At 57.2% G+C, this 17692-nt stretch overlaps 1 protein-coding gene and 1 long non-coding RNA gene across 3 annotated transcripts; one reads left to right on the forward strand and one right to left on the reverse strand.

Annotated features, from left to right (window-relative positions):
- Nucleotides 1–2792: 2792 nt before the first annotated feature.
- On the reverse strand, nt 2793–4442 carry LOC137484389 (uncharacterized). Its single transcript, XR_011004857.1, has 2 exons — nt 3536–4442; nt 2793–3487 (listed from the first exon to the last, which is right to left on the reverse strand). It is a non-coding gene; the product is annotated as an uncharacterized lncRNA (long non-coding RNA).
- Nucleotides 4443–5948: 1506 nt separating this feature from the next.
- GSS (glutathione synthetase) lies at nt 5949–17294 on the forward strand. Of its 2 annotated transcripts, none has more exons than XM_068207485.1 (13): nt 5949–6052; nt 7165–7300; nt 8398–8543; nt 9775–9850; nt 10644–10783; nt 10898–11014; nt 11148–11228; nt 11508–11585; nt 13173–13239; nt 13844–14038; nt 14412–14493; nt 14833–15022; nt 15661–17294. In XM_068207485.1, the coding sequence occupies exons 2-13, from the start codon at nt 7172–7174 to the stop codon at nt 15782–15784; spliced, it is 1425 nt and encodes a 474-aa protein (XP_068063586.1). In that variant the 5' UTR covers nt 5949–6052; nt 7165–7171; the 3' UTR covers nt 15785–17294. The 2 variants fall into 2 exon arrangements, with proteins under 2 accessions (XP_068063586.1, XP_068063587.1); XM_068207486.1 differs by lacking the exon at nt 5949–6052 and adding an exon at nt 6345–6364.
- Nucleotides 17295–17692: the final 398 nt, after the last annotated feature.

Raw genomic sequence — 17692 nt, forward strand, 5'->3', positions numbered from 1 at the left:
AATTGTTCTGCACTCCAAACAATAGCCTCACGTGGGGGAGAGGAGGATTGCTGGCTTTACCACAGCGTTTTGCATCGAAATACAGCCTTAGAGACACCAGATTTCTGTCACGCCCTGGCTGAAGCTGGTGCTTATACAGCAGGGAAGCCAGGGTTCCAGAGTGTCTTGTTTTTTTTTTGTGGATGATGGGCCAGCAAGATGTTTGGCTCCCCGAGGAGACCGCTGAACTCTCTTCCATGAAAACAGCCCTATTGTTCTGTCTTTAGGGTCTGGTGCTGGGCATCACATCATCTCCTCCTGCCGTGCCTTTGGGGCTGCTCTATTGCAAGCACTGGTTTCTGCATTGATGCCCAAATATCCTGAGGTAAAACAGAGCTGCCCAAAACCTCAGAGTGAGCTAAACTGATTTCTCTGCATCTGGAAATGCAAAGGAGAACCCAAAGGGACTTTGGGGTTTTTTTTCTCCCATTATAGGGTACCAGGGAAGCGAGTGTGCGAGGGATGAGCAGCTCCTTGGAGGCGTGGAGGGGCAGCCAGCGCCCAGCTCTGCACCCACCGGCAGCTGCAGGGTATCAAATGCCCGTGCAAAGCTCGGCACTGCTGCGGGCAAGCGAGCTGCTGCCTCTCTGGTGGCTCTGCCGGTGGCCTCGGGCATGGCTGGGGGAGCTGGGACGTGCCGTGGGCATCCCGGGCGGGATGGGCATCCCGGGCGGGATGGGCATCCCGGGCGGGATGCGCTGCCCGGGCGGGATGCGCTGCCCGGGCGATGTACCTGCTGCAGAGCTGCCACTGTCGTGTCAGGCTCGGCTGAGGGAGGACAGCAGGGTCAGGGTCATGGCACAACTATTCATTCCCCCCACCCCGTTGTGGCGGATGTTGTCTCGAGTTTCAATTGTCTGAGCGCAGGGCAGCCTTTGAAAGGGGATGCGACAGCCCAAAGCCACAAAGCCCATCTTTGAAGGCTCTTTAACAGGGACAGGAGAGGTTTACAAATATAAAATGCTTTTCTTTAAACTTTGCGGGACTCTATTTTTAGCAAATAAAGATAATGGCCCAGTTGCTGTTGTTCATCTTTTGTTGCATGGAACATGCCAAATACTTACCGTGTCTGCCATATTTTTTGATGATTCAACCTCCTCTGAGCTGCATTGCAGCTCTCTGACCCCGTATCAGAGATTATGAGCAATCTGCATGCACAAATCCTCCCTGGGCTACTGGATTACTCTGAAAAAAAATCTCATTCTCCAGAGTCAATTGGGAAAACAGACAGAAAAGGCAAGTCACAGCTCTCTATAAAATACTTCTCCTATTCTGAGCAGGGTACATTCATTCCAGGAACTCCCAAGGAAAAGGCAGAACTTTCTTTCCCAGCTTTTTGCAATGAACTTGAGACTACTTTTGCAATGTTTGGCTTAGAAACCGAAGCTTTTTATGCCCTTTCTCAGAGCAAACATCAGGTAGGGAAGATGCAAGACTTGAACTGAGGATTGAGAAGGGAAATGCTTCTGTTTGAGAAAACTTTATCCTTCTGCACCCTTATTAAAATTTGTTCCTCACTTCTAATGGAGTCTGAGCTGGATCCTGGCCCAGGGCAGTTTTCCAGTGAGATAAGACTGGATCACCAGCTGCCAAATTCACAGCCTGCATCTGTATTAATTAAGGTGTGAATCCACAGTTACTGATGGATGGGGCAGCAGAGAGGAAAAAGAAAGAGTAGGACACTGTGCCCAGAAAACAAACAGGGTGGATGTTTATAGAATCACAAAATGGTTTGGATTGGGAAGGACCTTAAGGTTCATCTCATTCCATGTCCATGTCCCTTCCACTAGACCAGGTTGCTCCAAGCTCTGTCCTTTGACACTTCCAGGGATGGGGCAGACACAGCTTCTCTGGGCACCCTGTGCCAGGGCCTGCCCACCCTCACAGAGTAGAATTTCTTCCCAATATTCCATCTAACCCTGTCCTCTGGCAGTGGGAAGCCCATTCCTCTGGTGTTGTCACTCCAGAACCTTGTCCCCAGCCCCTCTCCAGCGCTCTTGGAGCCCCTTTAGGCACTGGAATGGGCTCTGAGGTCTCCCCAGAGCCTTCTCCTCTCCAGTCTGAACAGCCCCAGCTCTCCCAGCCTGGCTCCAGAGCAGAGGGCCCCGGCCCAGCACAGACAGCGCTGGCCCCTCCAGGCCTCACCCGAGTGGGGCACAGGGGCCAGGGGCGCTGCCAGCAGCAGGAATGCGGGCAGGGCAAGGATCCCCTCGCTTGGCTTTTGTCTCTTGAACAATCCAGGCACAAAGCTCGTGGGGAAGCAAAGTCCGGAGCCTTTGGGGGCTCCAAGCCTTTAACATCGGCCCCTGCAGCTGCTAAAGCTGCTCCCCACATCCTGGCTCCAGCAATTCCCGAGGATGTCATGGCCTTCAGAGCATGAATGTGGGTTTTGTATCCCTGTCTCACGATGCTGGCTCAGCCCAGGAGTCTCTGTGGCTCCAGCAGGAAGGGTGGCCGAAGGTTTCCTGCCTGATTTGGTGGCATCGCTGCAGGGGCCGCTGCTGTCAGAGCCCCCTCTCTGCTGGTGACAGCTTTGCTCTTGGGGACACCGCTCTGCAGCAGCCCAGGAACACGAGCAGTACCCAGTTGCGGGAGCGGCATCAGTGGGACACCCTGTGCACAGGGACCCCCAGCCCCGGGGGGGGCTGTGCCAGCACCCCCAGGGACCTCCAGCCCCAGGAACCCAGAGCAAGTGGAAACCACAACTCTGCAAACGCTGCTTGTGCCCAAAGCAAATGCAAAGAGAGCTGGGCTGTGACAAACAAGGACAATTTATTTACAGAAGAGCAGTAAAAACAATAAACTTCTTTACATTATAAGAATCATTATAACAACAACAATCTATAGAACTTACTTACAGAAGGGTCTAAGAAATAATGATCTTCAAAATGTATTTACATAAGGCCCAATGAAATAACAACCTTCAAAACATATTTACAGAAGGCTCTATAAAATAACAATATTCATAACACATTTACAGCAAACTATCAAAGAACAACCTATAAAACATATCTATAAAATGAAGATTTCTGCAGCCAGCAGCTCTGTCAGTTCTGGAAGAGAGGGAAGCAGCACGGGGCCGCTCCAGCCCAGCCCTGAGGGCTGTTCCCTGTGCCCCCAGGCTGGCACACGCTGGCACAGTGGGACTCTGCTGCCAGCACTGAGCCCAGCTGGGCTGGGAGCCGGGCCCCAGGCGCTGGGACGGGGCCGGCGTGGCCCAAAGCAAGCACGGGGCAGGCCGGGGTGGTGTTTGTGCCACCACAGTCCAGAGCCCCCTGGGCACCGTGTCCCCGAGCAGGGCCACCCAGCCCAGCCCCAGCCCGGCAGCAGGGGACCCACCCTGCCTGTGGGCAGGGCATGGCCAGCACCTGCCTGTCCTGCTGCTGGGGCTCCATCCTCCTCCTAGGATCATGGGCTCCTCCTCATCTTCTTCATTGACCTCCATGTCCTCCATATCAACTTCCTCCATGGGCTCCTCCTCATCTTCCTCATCGACCTCCATGTCTTCCTCCATATCAACCTCCAGCTCCTCAACAAACTCTTCAACATCCACCTCCATCATTTCTTCATTATCTACCACCATATCTATTTCCATCTCCTCTTCTTCATCTGCCAGGCTGCAGCAGGAAGCCAACCCTCACAGTGGGGTCTCTGTTCCACACCATCCCCACTTTGCTCCAGCCTGCCCAGGCAGTCAGGGGGTGCTCCTCTCCCTGGAATGGCACTGCACCTTCACTGGGAGAGGAGTGTACATCCTGCTGGGATTGGTGCTTCAGCCCAGACAGCAGGAAAATCCAGACAGCAGGAACAGCTCAGAACTGATGGGCATATCGGGGAGCAGGTGACAAGTGACCAGCTAGCAGGTGAAGGGTGTGCTGTGCTTGTTTCCAGCTCCTGGCTGGCAGTGCCATCTGGAACACTCTGGGAGCTGTGATATCACCAGAATTCCAGGGCTGCTCAGCACTGGTGGATAGGGATTGTAAAATGATCAAATCCTTGAATGATTACACTTGGAAGGACCCTAAAGATCATCTCATTCCAACCTGAGCAACCTCCCACCAGACCAGGTTGCTCAGGGCCCATGAACCTGGCCTTGAATCTTCCCAGGGACGGGGCATCCACAGCCTCTCTGCACAGCCTGTGCCAGGGCCCAACACCCTCACAGTAAGCAATTTCCTCCCATCATCAAATCTAAACCTACTCTCTTTCAGTTTGATCCCATCTCCCTTGTCCTGTCACCACAGTTCCTAACAAAGAGTCCTCTCCTGCTTCCCTGTAGCCCCTTCCCTCACTGGAAAGGTGCTGGGAGGTCTCCACACAACCTTCTCTTCTCCAGGCCGAGCAGCCCCAGCTCTCTCAGCCTTACCCCATAAGGAAGTTCCCCTCAGGAACTTCGTAGCCTCCTCTGGAGCTCCAACAGTTCCGTGTCCTTCTCCCCAGAGCTGCAGGCACCCCGCAGGCAGGGTGTGCAGAGAGGGGAGCAGAGAGGCAGGGTCCCCTCGCTGCCCACGCGTGGGTGAGCCTGGCACACGGGGGGTTCTGGCTGCCAGGACACAGGGCTGGCTCCTCTTGGGATGCAGATGTGAGGCTGGTGTCCAGCTCTTGCTCTCTTGGCTGCACATGAGCATCACACCCCATCTCCTCACCAGCCACTTACGGCTTCAAATGTTCCTAGCACAGGTCACAAAACAACTCCAGCCCGGCTGCTTCGGTTGGAGCCTCACAGTTCTGTCCTAAATGGGCTGTGAAAATGCTCAAGTCATTCTGTTATTTCAGCGGATACACAAATGTTTGCTTTGTGATGACAACAAATCGTGTTTCTTTTTACACTGTTGTGTTGGAGGTACCAACACAGGGTTGCTCCATTTCATTACACTTATTCAGAGGGCAGACAAAGTTAGGACTGACAGTTCCTTTGTACATTGAAACAAAAAAGTAGAAAGGACCTGCTTAGGTTTGATTTATTTACATCTAAATTTTGCTTGTTCCTAATAGAAAATGAACCCTCTCGATTTCCCACACTGTCATGTCCAGCCCTGTTGCCGGGAAATGAATGTCCTGTAAGTACATGAACGGGTTCTGAGACCCGCTCTTTCCCAGGCATCCCCAGGTGCAGGGGCCCAGAAGAGCCGCAGCCGTGGCTCTGTGACCCGAGGGCAGAGAGCAGCGCTGTGCCCTGAGGAGCGGCGGCAGAGGGAGCACACACCCGCAGTCACAGGGCCAGAAAACCTCAGCTTGCGCGGTGCCCCAGGGCACCCAGACCGCTGCTGAGAACCCGGGAGCACGTCCCTGCCCGGCACACGGCCAGGGACATCCCCTGGGGACCCCTGGACAGCTCCACGGGAACGACAGGGCCATGAGCCACGGGCCCGCAGCCGGAACCCTCGGCCAGCCCGTGAGGGGCCTGCCAGTGCGGCGCAGCGAAGGCACGGGGGCGAGGAGCAGGGCAGGAAACGGAAAACACCGACACTCCAAACTCCTTTCGCTCCCTCAGGCAGGTCTGCAGCTCCTGTCTGCCCCTGCCTGCCCAGCGTGAATTCCGCTCCCACGGGGGCAGCAGATGGCGGTGAAGGTGTTCGCACGGAATTACAGGATGGCTGATGTTGGAAAGGGCCTCTACGAACAGTGCGCCAAGCCTTTCCGTGGCTGCGGGCTCCCAGCAGCTCTGGCCCCGAGCAGCCCCTGCGCACAGCGGTGGGATTTCACCAGCGGCAGCCCCAGCGCCCTCGTCGCCCCCACGCTGTCGCGACATGACGTCACACCGCCGTGACACAGCTCGGCGCGTGCGCGGCGCGCGCTCCCAGCGCGGCTCTTCCTCCTCCCGCCCGCACTGCGCGGCATCGCACACGAGCGGCGCTTTCCTCACGCTGATTGGTTTATGGAGCTGCCAATCTGCGTGAGGGGCGGAGCGAGGGGCGCGGCCCGTCCAATCACGGGGCGGTCCGCAGGGCCCGCACCGAGCGGCCGGAGCGGGTCCGGGCAGCGGGACCGGGGGCGCCGGGACGGACCGGGGGTCAGTGAGGGACCGGGGGTCAGTGAGGGGCCGGGAGGGACCGGGAGGGACCGGGGGTCAGTGAGGGGCCGGGAGGGACCGGGGGTCAGTGAGGGGCCGGGAGGGACCGGGAGGGACCGGGAGGGACCGGGGGTCAGTGAGGGGCCGGGAGGGACCGGGAGGGACCGGGAGGGACCGGGGGTCAGTGAGGGGCCGGGAGGGACCGGGGGCGCCGGGACGGACCGGGGGTCAGTGAGGGGCCGGGAGGGACCGGGAGGGACCGGGGGTCAGTGAGGGGCCGGGACGGACCGGGGGCGCCGGGACGGACCGGGGGTCAGTGAGGGGCCGGGAGGGACCGGGGGTCAGTGAGGGGCTGGGGGCAGTGGCGGTCTGGTGACCGCAGAGAGACAGGCAGCATCGGGGAGGGCGCAGTGCTCGTGGGTCAGTGAGGGGCTGGGGGCCGGAGAGGAGCAGAGGACTCGGGGGTCAGGGGCCAGCGACGTGCCGAGGGCTGGGGCTCCGGCAGCGGGGAGCGGGAACCAGGAAGGGACCGGCGGTCGCGGACCAGGGTCGGGGGTAAGGGCGCACTGATGGTCTGGGGACCGGGGGCCGGCGAGGGCACAGGGAGCGGGGCTCAGGGCACAGGGGCTGGGGACAGCCAGGGCCGGGCTCAGGGCACGGGGGCCGGGCTCAGGGCTCGGGGGCTGGGGACAGCCGGGGCCGGGCTCAGGGCACAGGGGCTGGGGACAGCCGGGGCCGGGCTCAGGGCACAGGGGCTGGGGACAGCCGGGGCCGGGCTCAGGGCACAGGGGCTGGGGACAGCCGGGGCCGGGCTCAGGGCACAGGGGCTGGGGACAGCCGGGGCCGGGCTCAGGGCACAGGGGCTGGGGACAGCCAGGGCCGGGGCTCAGGGCACGGGGGCTGGGGACAGCCAGGGCCGGGCTCAGGGCTCGGGGGCTGGGGACAGCCGGGGCCGGGCTCAGGGCACGGGGGCCGGGCTCAGGGCACGGGGGCTGGGGACAGCCAGGGCCGGGCTCAGGGCACAGGGGCTGGGGACAGCCGGAGCCGGGCTCAGGGCACGGGGGCCGGGCTCAGGGTGTGGGGCGGGCGGTGACGCTGTGCTGTGCCCGCAGCGCTGCCATGGCCGCGGGCTGGCAGGACGTGGTGCGGGACGCGGCGGCCGTGCGGGAGGCGGCGGCGGTGGCGGTGGACGCGGCGCTGCTGGCGGGGGTGCTGATGCGGACCGGGGAGCAGCCCAACGCCTCGGATGTGAGTGCACACCGCGCGGAGGAGCCGCTGCCGTGCCGGGGGTCCCTGAGCCCTTGGCAAGGACCGGCTCCCCAAGGGACTGGGGCTGCAGCTCACAGCCCATCCCGCTGATGAGCGCAGCTCCCCAAGGGACAGCCCTGCCATACAGATTCCCTTTTCTAAGGAGAGAGATAGATCTGGGAAGGCTTAGGAAGTTGCCTCTTGTGGTGCTGGGAGTTAATAATTTTCCCAGTCTCTCACCACTCGTATGAACCTTTGAACCAGAGGAGAGTCTCACGGAGGGGCCTCCGCTTTTGGCATGTTCCCAGCTACAGTCAGCCTTTGTCCCATAACTGGGGTGAGGTGACAGGGGTGGAGGTGACTGATGTTTGGGATTTGCCTGTGGGCAGACCCTGGTGGCTGGCTGGGGTGGGAGGGCTCAGCCTGTTGGAGCAGAATGCCATGAGGGGTCGCGGAGGAAGAAGCATCCCTGTGCAGGAGGGGTGGGGCACCATTGGGGAAGGGTCCCTGAGGAGCTTGGGGGCAAGCAGGTAGCTGGCAGGGGTACAGGGTCTTCACCACAGCACTACTCCTTTATGTCAAGTCAGGGCTCTGAGTGATCTCAAAGGGTGAGAGAAAGAGGGAGCCTGAGAGGAGAGGCCAAACATACTGCCAGTGTCCCTTGTTTCACATAAAAATCCAGGTGAATTGGAAACTTCTCTGTGGCGTAATATATGGACTTTGAGTGTGACCCCGTGCCTGAGATGTGGGATGAGCCAGGGCTCTGGAGCAGGGATCAAAGGAAGTAACTGACAGCCAGGACCCAGGACTGGCAAATTCCCTTTTTCTCTGCCCCTGAGAAGTTCTGGAGACAGTGCTGTCCTGTTCAGGTGAAGACAGGAGCAGGCAGTCAGCCCAGCCCAGGCGCTGGAGCAGCAGTGCCCCGCGGGTGGTTCATAAAGCAGAACCCTCAGAAGTTAGGAATCAGCAGGGTCGAGGCATGTGTCTGCCCTGCAGGGCTGGGGGTGCCTTCAGCCTTCAGACAAGCAGAGGAAGCACATCCTTAGCCCCTCTTCAGCTGCACAGCCCTGACTGCTCTGCTGCGTCCCTGCCTGCAGGTGGTGAATTACGCACCCTTCACGCTGCTCCCTTCCGCAGTGCCACGGGCCTTGTTTGAACAAGCCTACACTGTCCAGCAGGATTTTAACCTGCTGGTGGATGCTGTCAGTCAAAACAAAGAATTCCTGGAGCAAACTCTGGCCAGGTAACGTTTTTGCGTATTGCATTTGAATGAAGTATTTTAAATGTAAAGCCTTTATCACCCTTGTGGCATCCCTACCTTTCTGAGGTCTTGTTGGGCCCCAGAAAATGGGACTTCTGGGCAAGACCTGATTCTCTGCTATCATCTTCAACTTTGCCGCTTTTTCAGGCTTGTGAATTCATACTTGTGTGCTTTTTGGCCCCTGGGCCTTAAATGCAAATCACTGGAGTCTTTGAGTACTGGATTTAAGAGTTTCTCTTAGTCTTATTCTGCATCTGCCTATGTCTGTCCAGTAACCACCAGCTCTGCTGCAGCAGTGATGAGAAGGAGGTGTCTGCTCTGTCTCCACACCCTCCATCAGTCACCCCCATCCCTTCTTTCCCATCCACAAGCTCTGGCTGCAGGAGGGCTGTCCAGCCATGGCTCCTGGGTTCTGCTGAGTTTATCTGTGGCTGTTTCCCTGGGCAGCAGTGACCATTTGTTGCTTGTAATTGTGGGGCTGATGTTTCCACAAATCTCTCTTCCCTTCCCACTCACTGTTCTGTGCTGCCTGTGCACGTCCTGCTGCCTCTGGCACTGGGACAGAGCAGAGGAGGCTGTTTTCCAGCATCCTTTTGTTTTGTTAAAGCCTGACCCCTTGGAGCTGTTCCAGAGCTGGCTGCAGCCAGAGCCTGTGGGGACATGTTTGTACCTGTGGTTAAAGAATGCAGCACCTGGGGCTTGTGTGTGCTCAGGTGCCTGCCCTGTGCCAGGACAGCTCCCTGGAGGTGCTGCTCAGGGATTTGGGGCCCTGAGGAAAAGCCAGATCTGCTCTAGCAGGGCCACAGTGTGTGGGATTTGGAGCCTGACAGGACAGGGGGATTGCATGAAGCTTGTGAAGCTTCTCTGAACTGTGTGTGCAGGCCCAGAGAGACCTGTGGTTTCTTGCCTGAACCTGCAGAATTCTGCTGCACTTCTTTGCCTTTACTTGTCCCATCTCTGCCCTGTCAGTGAGTCACCTCTGCATAGGAGGGTCTCTGTGGAATGGCTGTGCTTGGCAAACTGGGTTTGTGTTGTGGTTTTGCACTGAGCATTCATGGGGAGGTGTTTCACAGTGCTACAGCACTTGTTTGAGCCCCAGCCCTGCTCTTTGCTGGAGAATGCCCCTGCTAAGGGCTTTTTCTGCAGAAGAATTAATTTTCTTGTTCCTCTGTGACAGCAGCAGGGGGCTGACGCGGTCTGTGTTTCTCTCTAGCACCATCAAGGTAGACGACTTCACAGCTCGACTCTTCAGAATCTACATGCAGGTTTTGGAGGAAGGCTTGGCTCAGGTACCTTGGCAGGGGATCCCAGTGGTCTGTGCCCCTTGGCAGTGTGGTGCCCCTGGGCTCTGGCTGCAAGCTTTGGCTCTGTAGACTCTGAGCTGTGCCAGGCTGGTCACTCCCTGCCCTGCAATGTCTTGTCACAGGCGGTGAGCTCAGGACCTTGTCCTGTTGAACAGCTGAGCTCTTTGGTTGGTGCTGCTGGAAGCAGCCTGGCCTGAAGAGGGAGGATTTCCTGTGGTTTGTCTTTGTCCTCTGGGAGCCTCAGAGTGTGGAGGGACATGTGTCCTGTTGGCACCTGCACCAGCTAGGCCATCCCTGCAGAAGCTCCTTTACTCTCAGGAGTGTTGGGAGCTCCTCTGGAACTCTGAGAGAGCTGTGGGCCCGGGGCAGGGGGCACAGCACCCAGGTGTGTGACCTGCAGTGGTTTGTATCACCTGAGGGTGACAGGACAAGAGGGAATGGCTTCAAACTGACACTGAATAGGTTTAGATGAGATACTAGGAAATTTACTGTGCAGGTGGTAAGGTGCTGGCACAGGTTGCCCAGAGAAGCTGTGACTGTCCCATCCCTGAAAATATTCAAGGCCAGGTTGGACAGGGCTTGGAGTAACTTGGTGTAGTGGAAGGTGTCCCTGCCAGCTGCAGGGGCTGGGATGAGGTGGTCTTTAAAGTCCCTTCCAGCCCAACCCATTGTGGGATTCTCTGGCTGGATCTGCCCTGGGAGGATTTTGAAGCAAGGTCATCAAAGAATTTGCAGTTAAAGGCAACAGGTGACCCCAGCTTCCCTCCCTGTGTTCCAGACTGTGTTTTTGGGCATCAACCGCTCGGATTACATGTTTGACTGTGGACAGGATGGCACAGCAGCTCTGAGGCAGATAGAAATAAACACCATTGCTGCCAGTTTCGGGGGGCTCACCTCCCGCACCGCCGACGTCCACAGGTAAGGAGCACCTCCCACTGCAGCAGCTGCACTGCATGGCCCCTGTGCTTTCCAGGCTGCTCCCTTGGTCTGGCGGGGCATGGACATGGCATTTACAGCATTTGTGTTCCACAGGCTGGTGTTGAAAGTGCTGGGAAAGACCGAGGAGGCATCACAGCTGCTGCCAAACAACCCAGCGAAGGGGCTGGCCTTGGGAATTGCCAAAGCCTGGGAGCTCTACGGGTCCCAAAGGTAAGGACAGAGGAGGAGAGCATGAACAGGAGCAGTGCAGGGAGCCTGAATCACAGAGATGGAGAGCTGGTGATCCAGCTGGGAGCATGTGGAGTGTTTATGGGTTTAATGATGTCCTTGGTATCTCTTCCAGGGCTGTGGTGATGTTTCTGGTGGAGGAAGTTCAGAGGAATATTTTTGATCAGCGTTGTGTAGAAAATGAGCTTTGGAACAGGTAAAGTTTGAATTTTCCTGGGATGGGGAAAGAAGGAGGTGATTCAGTTTCTGGTATTGAAAGCTGAGCAAACAGCTGGCAGATCATAGGAAACATAGGATGGGTTCCTAAACAGGGAGTTTTTTGGGCTGTAGGATTTCTCTGGCTCCATAGCACAAAGCCTGAGGCTATTTGTGAAGGAACCTACAGATCCTCGTTGCTGCAGCCACGGATTCCACCCGTGATCTGCAGCTCAAGTGCCTGTGCCCAGCCTGGTGACTCTTGCACTCCTGTTGGCAGGAATATCCGTGTGGTCAGGAAGCGGTTCCGGGATGTGTTTGAGCAGGGCTCCCTGGATGCCAGCAGGAGGCTGTATATGTGAGTATGAGCCAAGGTGCGCACTCCTGCTGGCTCTCGGGCACATTGGGGCTGCCAGTGGGAGCTTGCAGCCAAAGCTGACTGTAAGAAGTGACTGAGGAAAGCAGTCCTCTTCCATGCTCCAGGCTGCTGCCTCCTCTTGGAGCTCAGATGGCTTTGTGTTCATGGTGGTGAGATTTTGCAGACACACATCAGTGCCTTACAGCTGCAGTCATAATCTCCCTCCTTCAGCTTTCATTGCTCTGGGGGATCTTTACCTCCTCCACAAAGGTCTGCTCTGAGCAGCCCTGGTTGTTTGAGAGGCTTCCACAGAGCCATTTCCCGTTTTCAGGAAATGTTCACATGCTGCTCTGCCGCTGGGAGCTGGGCTGGGTTGTTAGTGCAGGAGGAGGAAGCATTCCATGTCCTTTGGGGATCTCTTGGGTTTGAACTCTCCCAGTGTCTTGCCTGCTCCCTGTGGAGACTAGGACGGGAGGATTGCAGACTCCCAGTTAGTCCCAAGTGTGATGTTTGTCGTGTTTCCAGGTAATGTGCTGGGAGCTGTATGAACCTAAAGGAAGGGACTCCTATGAGCTGGAGTATGAACCGAAGGGACGATGTAGTTTCATGACAGTGATTTTTCTGTAGTGAGGCTGATTTTTCGACTTTTGGGATCTGTGCTGTGTTTAATTAATGAATGTGTTGGCTGAATAGTGGAGGGGAAAGTGTATCCCTTGTTCTACCTCCTGAGCATCCTCCCCTGTCACTGCTGGATGCCTCCTGCCTGCCTGCCTGCCAGGAGTTCCCAGACCAAGTGCACAGTTTGGAGGCCAAAGCTTGGGTGTGTGGTGCTACAGCTGTGCTGCCAGCTCAGCCCTGGCCGGCTGGTTTGGTGCCTCTCAGGTTGCTGAGTTGATATCTTACCTTAAATTGCCACAGGACCTTGTTCCCTCCAGCATCAGGAATCACAGAGCTGTTAAGGTTGGAAAAGATCTCTGAGATTGAGTCCAGCCTGTGACCCAGCACCACTGAACACATCCCCAAGTGCCACAACCTCACATCTTCGGGTCCCTCCACTGCCCTGAGGCACCTGTCCCAGTGCTTGATCACCCTTCCAGTGAAGAGATTTTCCCTAATCTCCAATCTAAACCTCCCATGGTACAACTTGAGGGCATTTTCTCTTGTCCTGTCCCTGTTCCCTGGGTGCAGAGCCCAAACATCCCCCCAGGTGTCCCATCCTATTAGGGAGTTGTGCAGAGCCACAAGGTCCCCCCTGAGCCTCCTTTTCTCCAGGCTGAGTCCCCCAGGCCAGCGTGGAGTAAAAGCTGTTAAAAATGAGGTGCTTACCTCTCTGCAGAGCTGGGTGTCAGAATGATTGAGCCTTTGGTTAGAGCAGAGGCTGGGTGTCAGCTCCCTGTGTCTTGGGACAGGCCAAGCTGTGGTTCAGTGGAGAGGAGCTTGCAGTGTTCAGCTTGCTCTGGCAGAGCCAGGCAGGAGCAGGAAGGCCAGAGGCCAAGGAGAAGGGGCAGGGGGCTGTGATCTGCCCTTGGTGCTGGGATGGGGTAGGGCCTGGCCTGGCTCTGTGAGAACTTCTGGTTTCCATTCCAGGGATGGCCAGGAGGTCGCAGTGGTGTATTACAGAGAAGGCTACGTGCCCCAGATCTACGATGAGCAGGTCAGTACCTCCCTGCCCCAGAAACCACCAGCTGGGCACTGCCCAGGGAGCTCCAAATAATCCCAGGAGCAGCCACCCACCCTCTCTGGGGTGGGGTCAGTGCTGCCCTGTGTGGCTGGGAGCACTGGGAAGCTGTGACTCCAGAGAGCAGGTAGGTGACCCTGCAGTAAGAAAAATGGGTGGCTTTTTTCTCCAGGGGGTGATCCCTTAGTGCAGCGCTGAATTGTTTCTGTACAAATAGGGGTTAACACAGGTATGAGCACCTGCTTAAAGGTTTGAGACTTGGTCTACAGATCACTCTGTGCTCTCTTAGCACGACCAGGCTGCAGGTAATAATAGCACAGAGCAGATCTTGCTGGTGTCTCGAGGTGGCAGCACTGGACAAGCTGGAGAAGGTGCACACAGTGGATTAATTTGACTGTGCCACCCAGAGGTGGCGGGAAATTAATGTCTGCTTTTCTCTGGAGTGCTACTCCCACCCCCTGTCCCTGCCAGCAGGCAGGGAGGAGACAAACCATATGTCGATAGCTGCACAGAAAAGAGCAGAGCAAACCTTTTGTGCGTTGTTTTTCCTCATGGTGTGGCTGCTCCTTTGCTGCCTCAGAACTGGGCGGCGCGGCTGCTGCTGGAGAGGTCCCGGGCAGTGAAGTGCCCCGACATTGCCACGCAGCTGGCAGGCACCAAGAAGGTGCAGCAGGAGCTCAGCCGGCCGGGGACGCTGGAGAAGCTGCTGCCCGACCACCCTGAGGCCATCGCTCGGATAAGAGCCACCTTTGCAGGACTCTACTCCCTGGACAAGGTGAGTGGGAGCGGGGCTGGAGCAGGAAGGGACGTGCACACCTGTGCTCTTTGCTTGAGAAGAAGAGAGGGCTTTGCTGTGGTCCTTGGGGAATTTGTTGATGCCTCTGCTCAGAGGGATCTGCTGAGGAGCCCCTGCTGCTCCCTGATGCTTTGCTGTTTGCAGAATCGTTTGGGTTGGAAAAGTCCTCTAAGATCACAGAGTCCAACCTTTGACCAAACATCACATTATCAACTAGACCATGGCACTGAGTGCCACATTCCTTGAACACCTCCAGGGGTGGTGACTCCATCCAGCTCATTCCCGTGTGAAACCACCCTGTGCATGAAGAAATTATTCCTGGTGTCCACCTGTTTCCATCCTTTCTTGCCAGGGTGAAGAGGGTGACAGAATAGCTGCCACAGCCATCGCTGACCCCGACCGTTTTGTGCTGAAGCCTCAGCGTGAAGGTGGAGGTATGAGCTGGGCTGTGGAGGTGTGAGCTGGGCTGGGCCCCTGGGGGTTTGCGTTGTGGTTTGTGCTGTATTTGGGACAGGCGGTAGCTCTGTGCCAGCTCCTGCTCTTGTACTGAGGGATAAAGGGTGGTTTATGGCTACTCATAGCCATGGGGACTAGTCCTGCCACTAAGGCAATTCTGCTGGAGGAGCTCCCAAGGCCCTGGTGCTGGGTGTGGAGAGCCCAGGCATCACCTGGGGAGACAAAGGCTGGGTTATTTGGGCTGCCAGGGCCACATAGCTGGGGCCAGGGGCTTCTGCTGTCCTGGAAGGGCTTGATGTGCTGGTTTTGTTTGCCAGGGAACAATCTCTACGGTGAAGAGCTCAGGGAGGTTCTGGAGAAGATCAAAGACAGCCCTGAGAGAACCTCCTACATCTTGATGGATAAGATCAAGCCGCAGCCAGCACTGAATTACCTGCTGAGGGCTCACAGCCCCCTCCAAGCATCTGAGTGCATCTCCGAGCTCGGGATCTTTGGTGTCTATGTCAGGTGAGCGATGTGCTTGTGTTGCAGGGCAGTTCCCTGCTCCTGCCATGGAGCAGGAGCTTTCTGCCCTCTGTGCTGCCCAAGCACAGCCACAGGACGGGTGTCTGGGGACGTGCAGGGGACAGATGTGACCATTCAGTCTGTGCCCCTGGGAGCAGCTCTGAGCACGTGCTGAGCTGCAGCTCTGAACCTGCTGCCAAACAAGCTGTTGGAAAACCACAGGGCTCGTGCCGGCAGTTACTGGTGTAATGGGATCTTCTTGTGGATGTGTCTCATCCCTGATTTCTGGGAGCACTTCTTGGGTTCTGAATGCAGCCCCATGTGTGGCTTTTCTGAAGCCCTCTGAAATACTTGAAGGCCTAATGCCTGTTCAATCCTAATAGGAGCTGCTTTTGGTTAAAACCCTCATAGGCCATGTTTCCATAGGGTATAAATTAAAGTCCTTTTCACACAGTTTTGGGAACAAAGGTGCTGTGGCAGCATTCAGCTCCTGGCAATGCCCACTTGCTGAAGGGCCAGTGCAGCCAGCACTGCAGGGCCCCCAGGTTAGCCCTGGGGCTCTGCCCTGCCCTGTGTGCTGCCCCAGAGGACTGCCAGGAGCTCTGTGCTCTGCGGGGGCTCAGTTTCCCTCTCCTTTGCAGGCAGGGCCGGGAGCTGGTGCTGAACCAGGCCGCGGGGCACCTGCTGCGCACCAAGGCCATCGAGCACGCGGACGGCGGCGTGGCAGCCGGGGTGGCCGTGCTGGACACGCCATACCTGGTGTGAGGAGCCACAGCCCCACCCTCCTCTCTCTGTTCCTCAAGAGCTCATCTGCCCCTTAGGGTGCTTGCCAAGGTCCGCCTGCTGGAGGCTGTGAGGAGGGACTGTGTGATCCAACTGCTCAGAGGTCCTGAGTGCCAGCCCCAGCTTCTTCTGGTGATTCCCCCTCCAGGGAGAAGGATTCCCTTGCTCTGCCTGCTCAGGGGGCCCTGCCCTGGGCACAGCCCAGCTGTGACTCCCAGGACTGCAGGGTTCTGGATGTTCCCTGGGGCCTGGCCTGGGGGCAGAGGGATGTAGAGCAAAGGGTCAAGGTGCCACAACAGGCCTTTGGGCTGCTCCCACTTTTGAGCTCCTTATGCTGCGTGATTTCTGGAGACATACACAGCCTAAGGAATAAGAGGAGAAAGGTGGATGGGCAAGTATCAGCCTTTATCTTCATCCAGTGCCTCAGTGCTCTTCATCTTAAAGAGGAGAGCCCAGCTCCACTCACCATGGCCCCTCCAGCCTTCCTTGCCATGCTGCTGCTGTCCTGATTTCTATTTTCCCCTGTGCCTGAGGATCCTCAGGGTTCCTGCACCAGGCACAGCTGCCCTGGGTAATTTGCCCAAGGGCCCCTTGCTTGCTTTTGCTTTGCCCAACTCCTGTTTTATTGGACAGGGTGCCTCTGTTCCACACAGGGCAGGCAGCAGTGCAGGGTCCAGGGCAGGCTCCTGCTGCATCCTGCATCCCTGTCCAACAGATCTCCAGAGGCTGGTGTAAGAACCCCTCCTAGATGGAGGCAGCTCCCAAGGCAGCAGAGAATTGGAGCCTTGTGTGTGTTGATAAATCCCAAAGCACCCTGGGTTTGTGCCAGTGCATCCCACTACAAATCAAGCCTGAGCATCTTCCTGTCAGGGAGCCCCAGCCTTGGGAATGCTCCTGCTGAGACTGAGAGCTCTGTGGTGAGGAAGCAAAGGAATTGCATGGAAGGCTGGGCAGCACAGCCCCAGCTCCCAGCACCTTACTCTGGGACCAGCACCAGCAGAGGGGGAGACGTGGCTCCCTCCAGTTTTTATGGATCAGTGGGAACAGCACAGCAGTGGAGAAATCTGGGCTCTCCTGCTCAAGGTCTTCTGCCTCTTCCTCCAGCCCCCTTTCCTCCTCAGCCCTAAAAGCTGCACCTTTCTGGCAGTGAAGAGCCCAGGCAGCCTCAGCCCAGCCCTGTCAGTTACACAGAACCAGCACAGAGGCAGAATTCCTGCAGAATGGATGTGCTGAGTGGCAGAACCAGCACAAAAGCAGAATTCCTGCAGAGTGGATGTGCTGAGTGATGGAAGCAGCACAAAGGCAGAATTCCTGCAGAATGGGTGTGCTGAGTGACAGCCCTGCTGGCTCTTTGCTGCTGCAGCATCAATCACCAGTCGGTCACCTGGGAAACTGCTCCATTCTCCAAGTGTGACTGAAACTGGGCTTCCTGGGTGTTTTGTTGGGGGATTGATTACCCCAAGCCAGAGATTAAAAGGAATGTGCAATCTGACTGCTGTTTGTGCCAGGTTTGTCCGAGCCCAGGGGCACACCCGACCAGGTGTGCAAAGATCCATGGCTGTGCCTGGAAGGGGACCAGTCCTGAGCTGTGCTGACAGCCCTGAGCCTCCTCACCCAGCTCCCTGGCACTGGTGCTGCATGAGGGGGTCAGTGACACATGGGTGTCTCACTGCCTTGTGCTTTGCACGAGCCTTGGAGCAACACTGGCTGGAGACCAGGGAGAAACTGAGGCACAGGCTGCAGCCCTGGAGCCAGCACAGCCAGCCACAGTAAATCCCAGTCCATGGAAAAACATCATGCTGGCAGGAACCTGCCCTTCTTCATCCCAAAAGCTAATCCTGGTTTCTGGCATGGCCACTCCAACTGCACTGAGCACGCTGGACTCAACAG

Source organism: Anomalospiza imberbis, chromosome 17 (assembly GCF_031753505.1).
Source record: "Anomalospiza imberbis isolate Cuckoo-Finch-1a 21T00152 chromosome 17, ASM3175350v1, whole genome shotgun sequence".
NCBI lineage: Eukaryota > Metazoa > Chordata > Aves > Passeriformes > Viduidae > Anomalospiza > Anomalospiza imberbis.

Bases quoted from the DNA above. Each gene is read 5' to 3' on its own strand.
- GSS (XM_068207485.1), top strand. From the start codon at position 7,172: ATGGCCGCGGGCTGGCAGGACGTGGTGCGGGACGCGGCGGCCGTGCGG. The intron at 10,784-10,897 runs GTAAGGAGCACC...TGTGTTCCACAG, and splicing joins CGCACCGCCGACGTCCACAG to GCTGGTGTTGAAAGTGCTGG. The intron at 13,240-13,843 runs GTCAGTACCTCC...TTGCTGCCTCAG, and splicing joins CCCAGATCTACGATGAGCAG to AACTGGGCGGCGCGGCTGCT.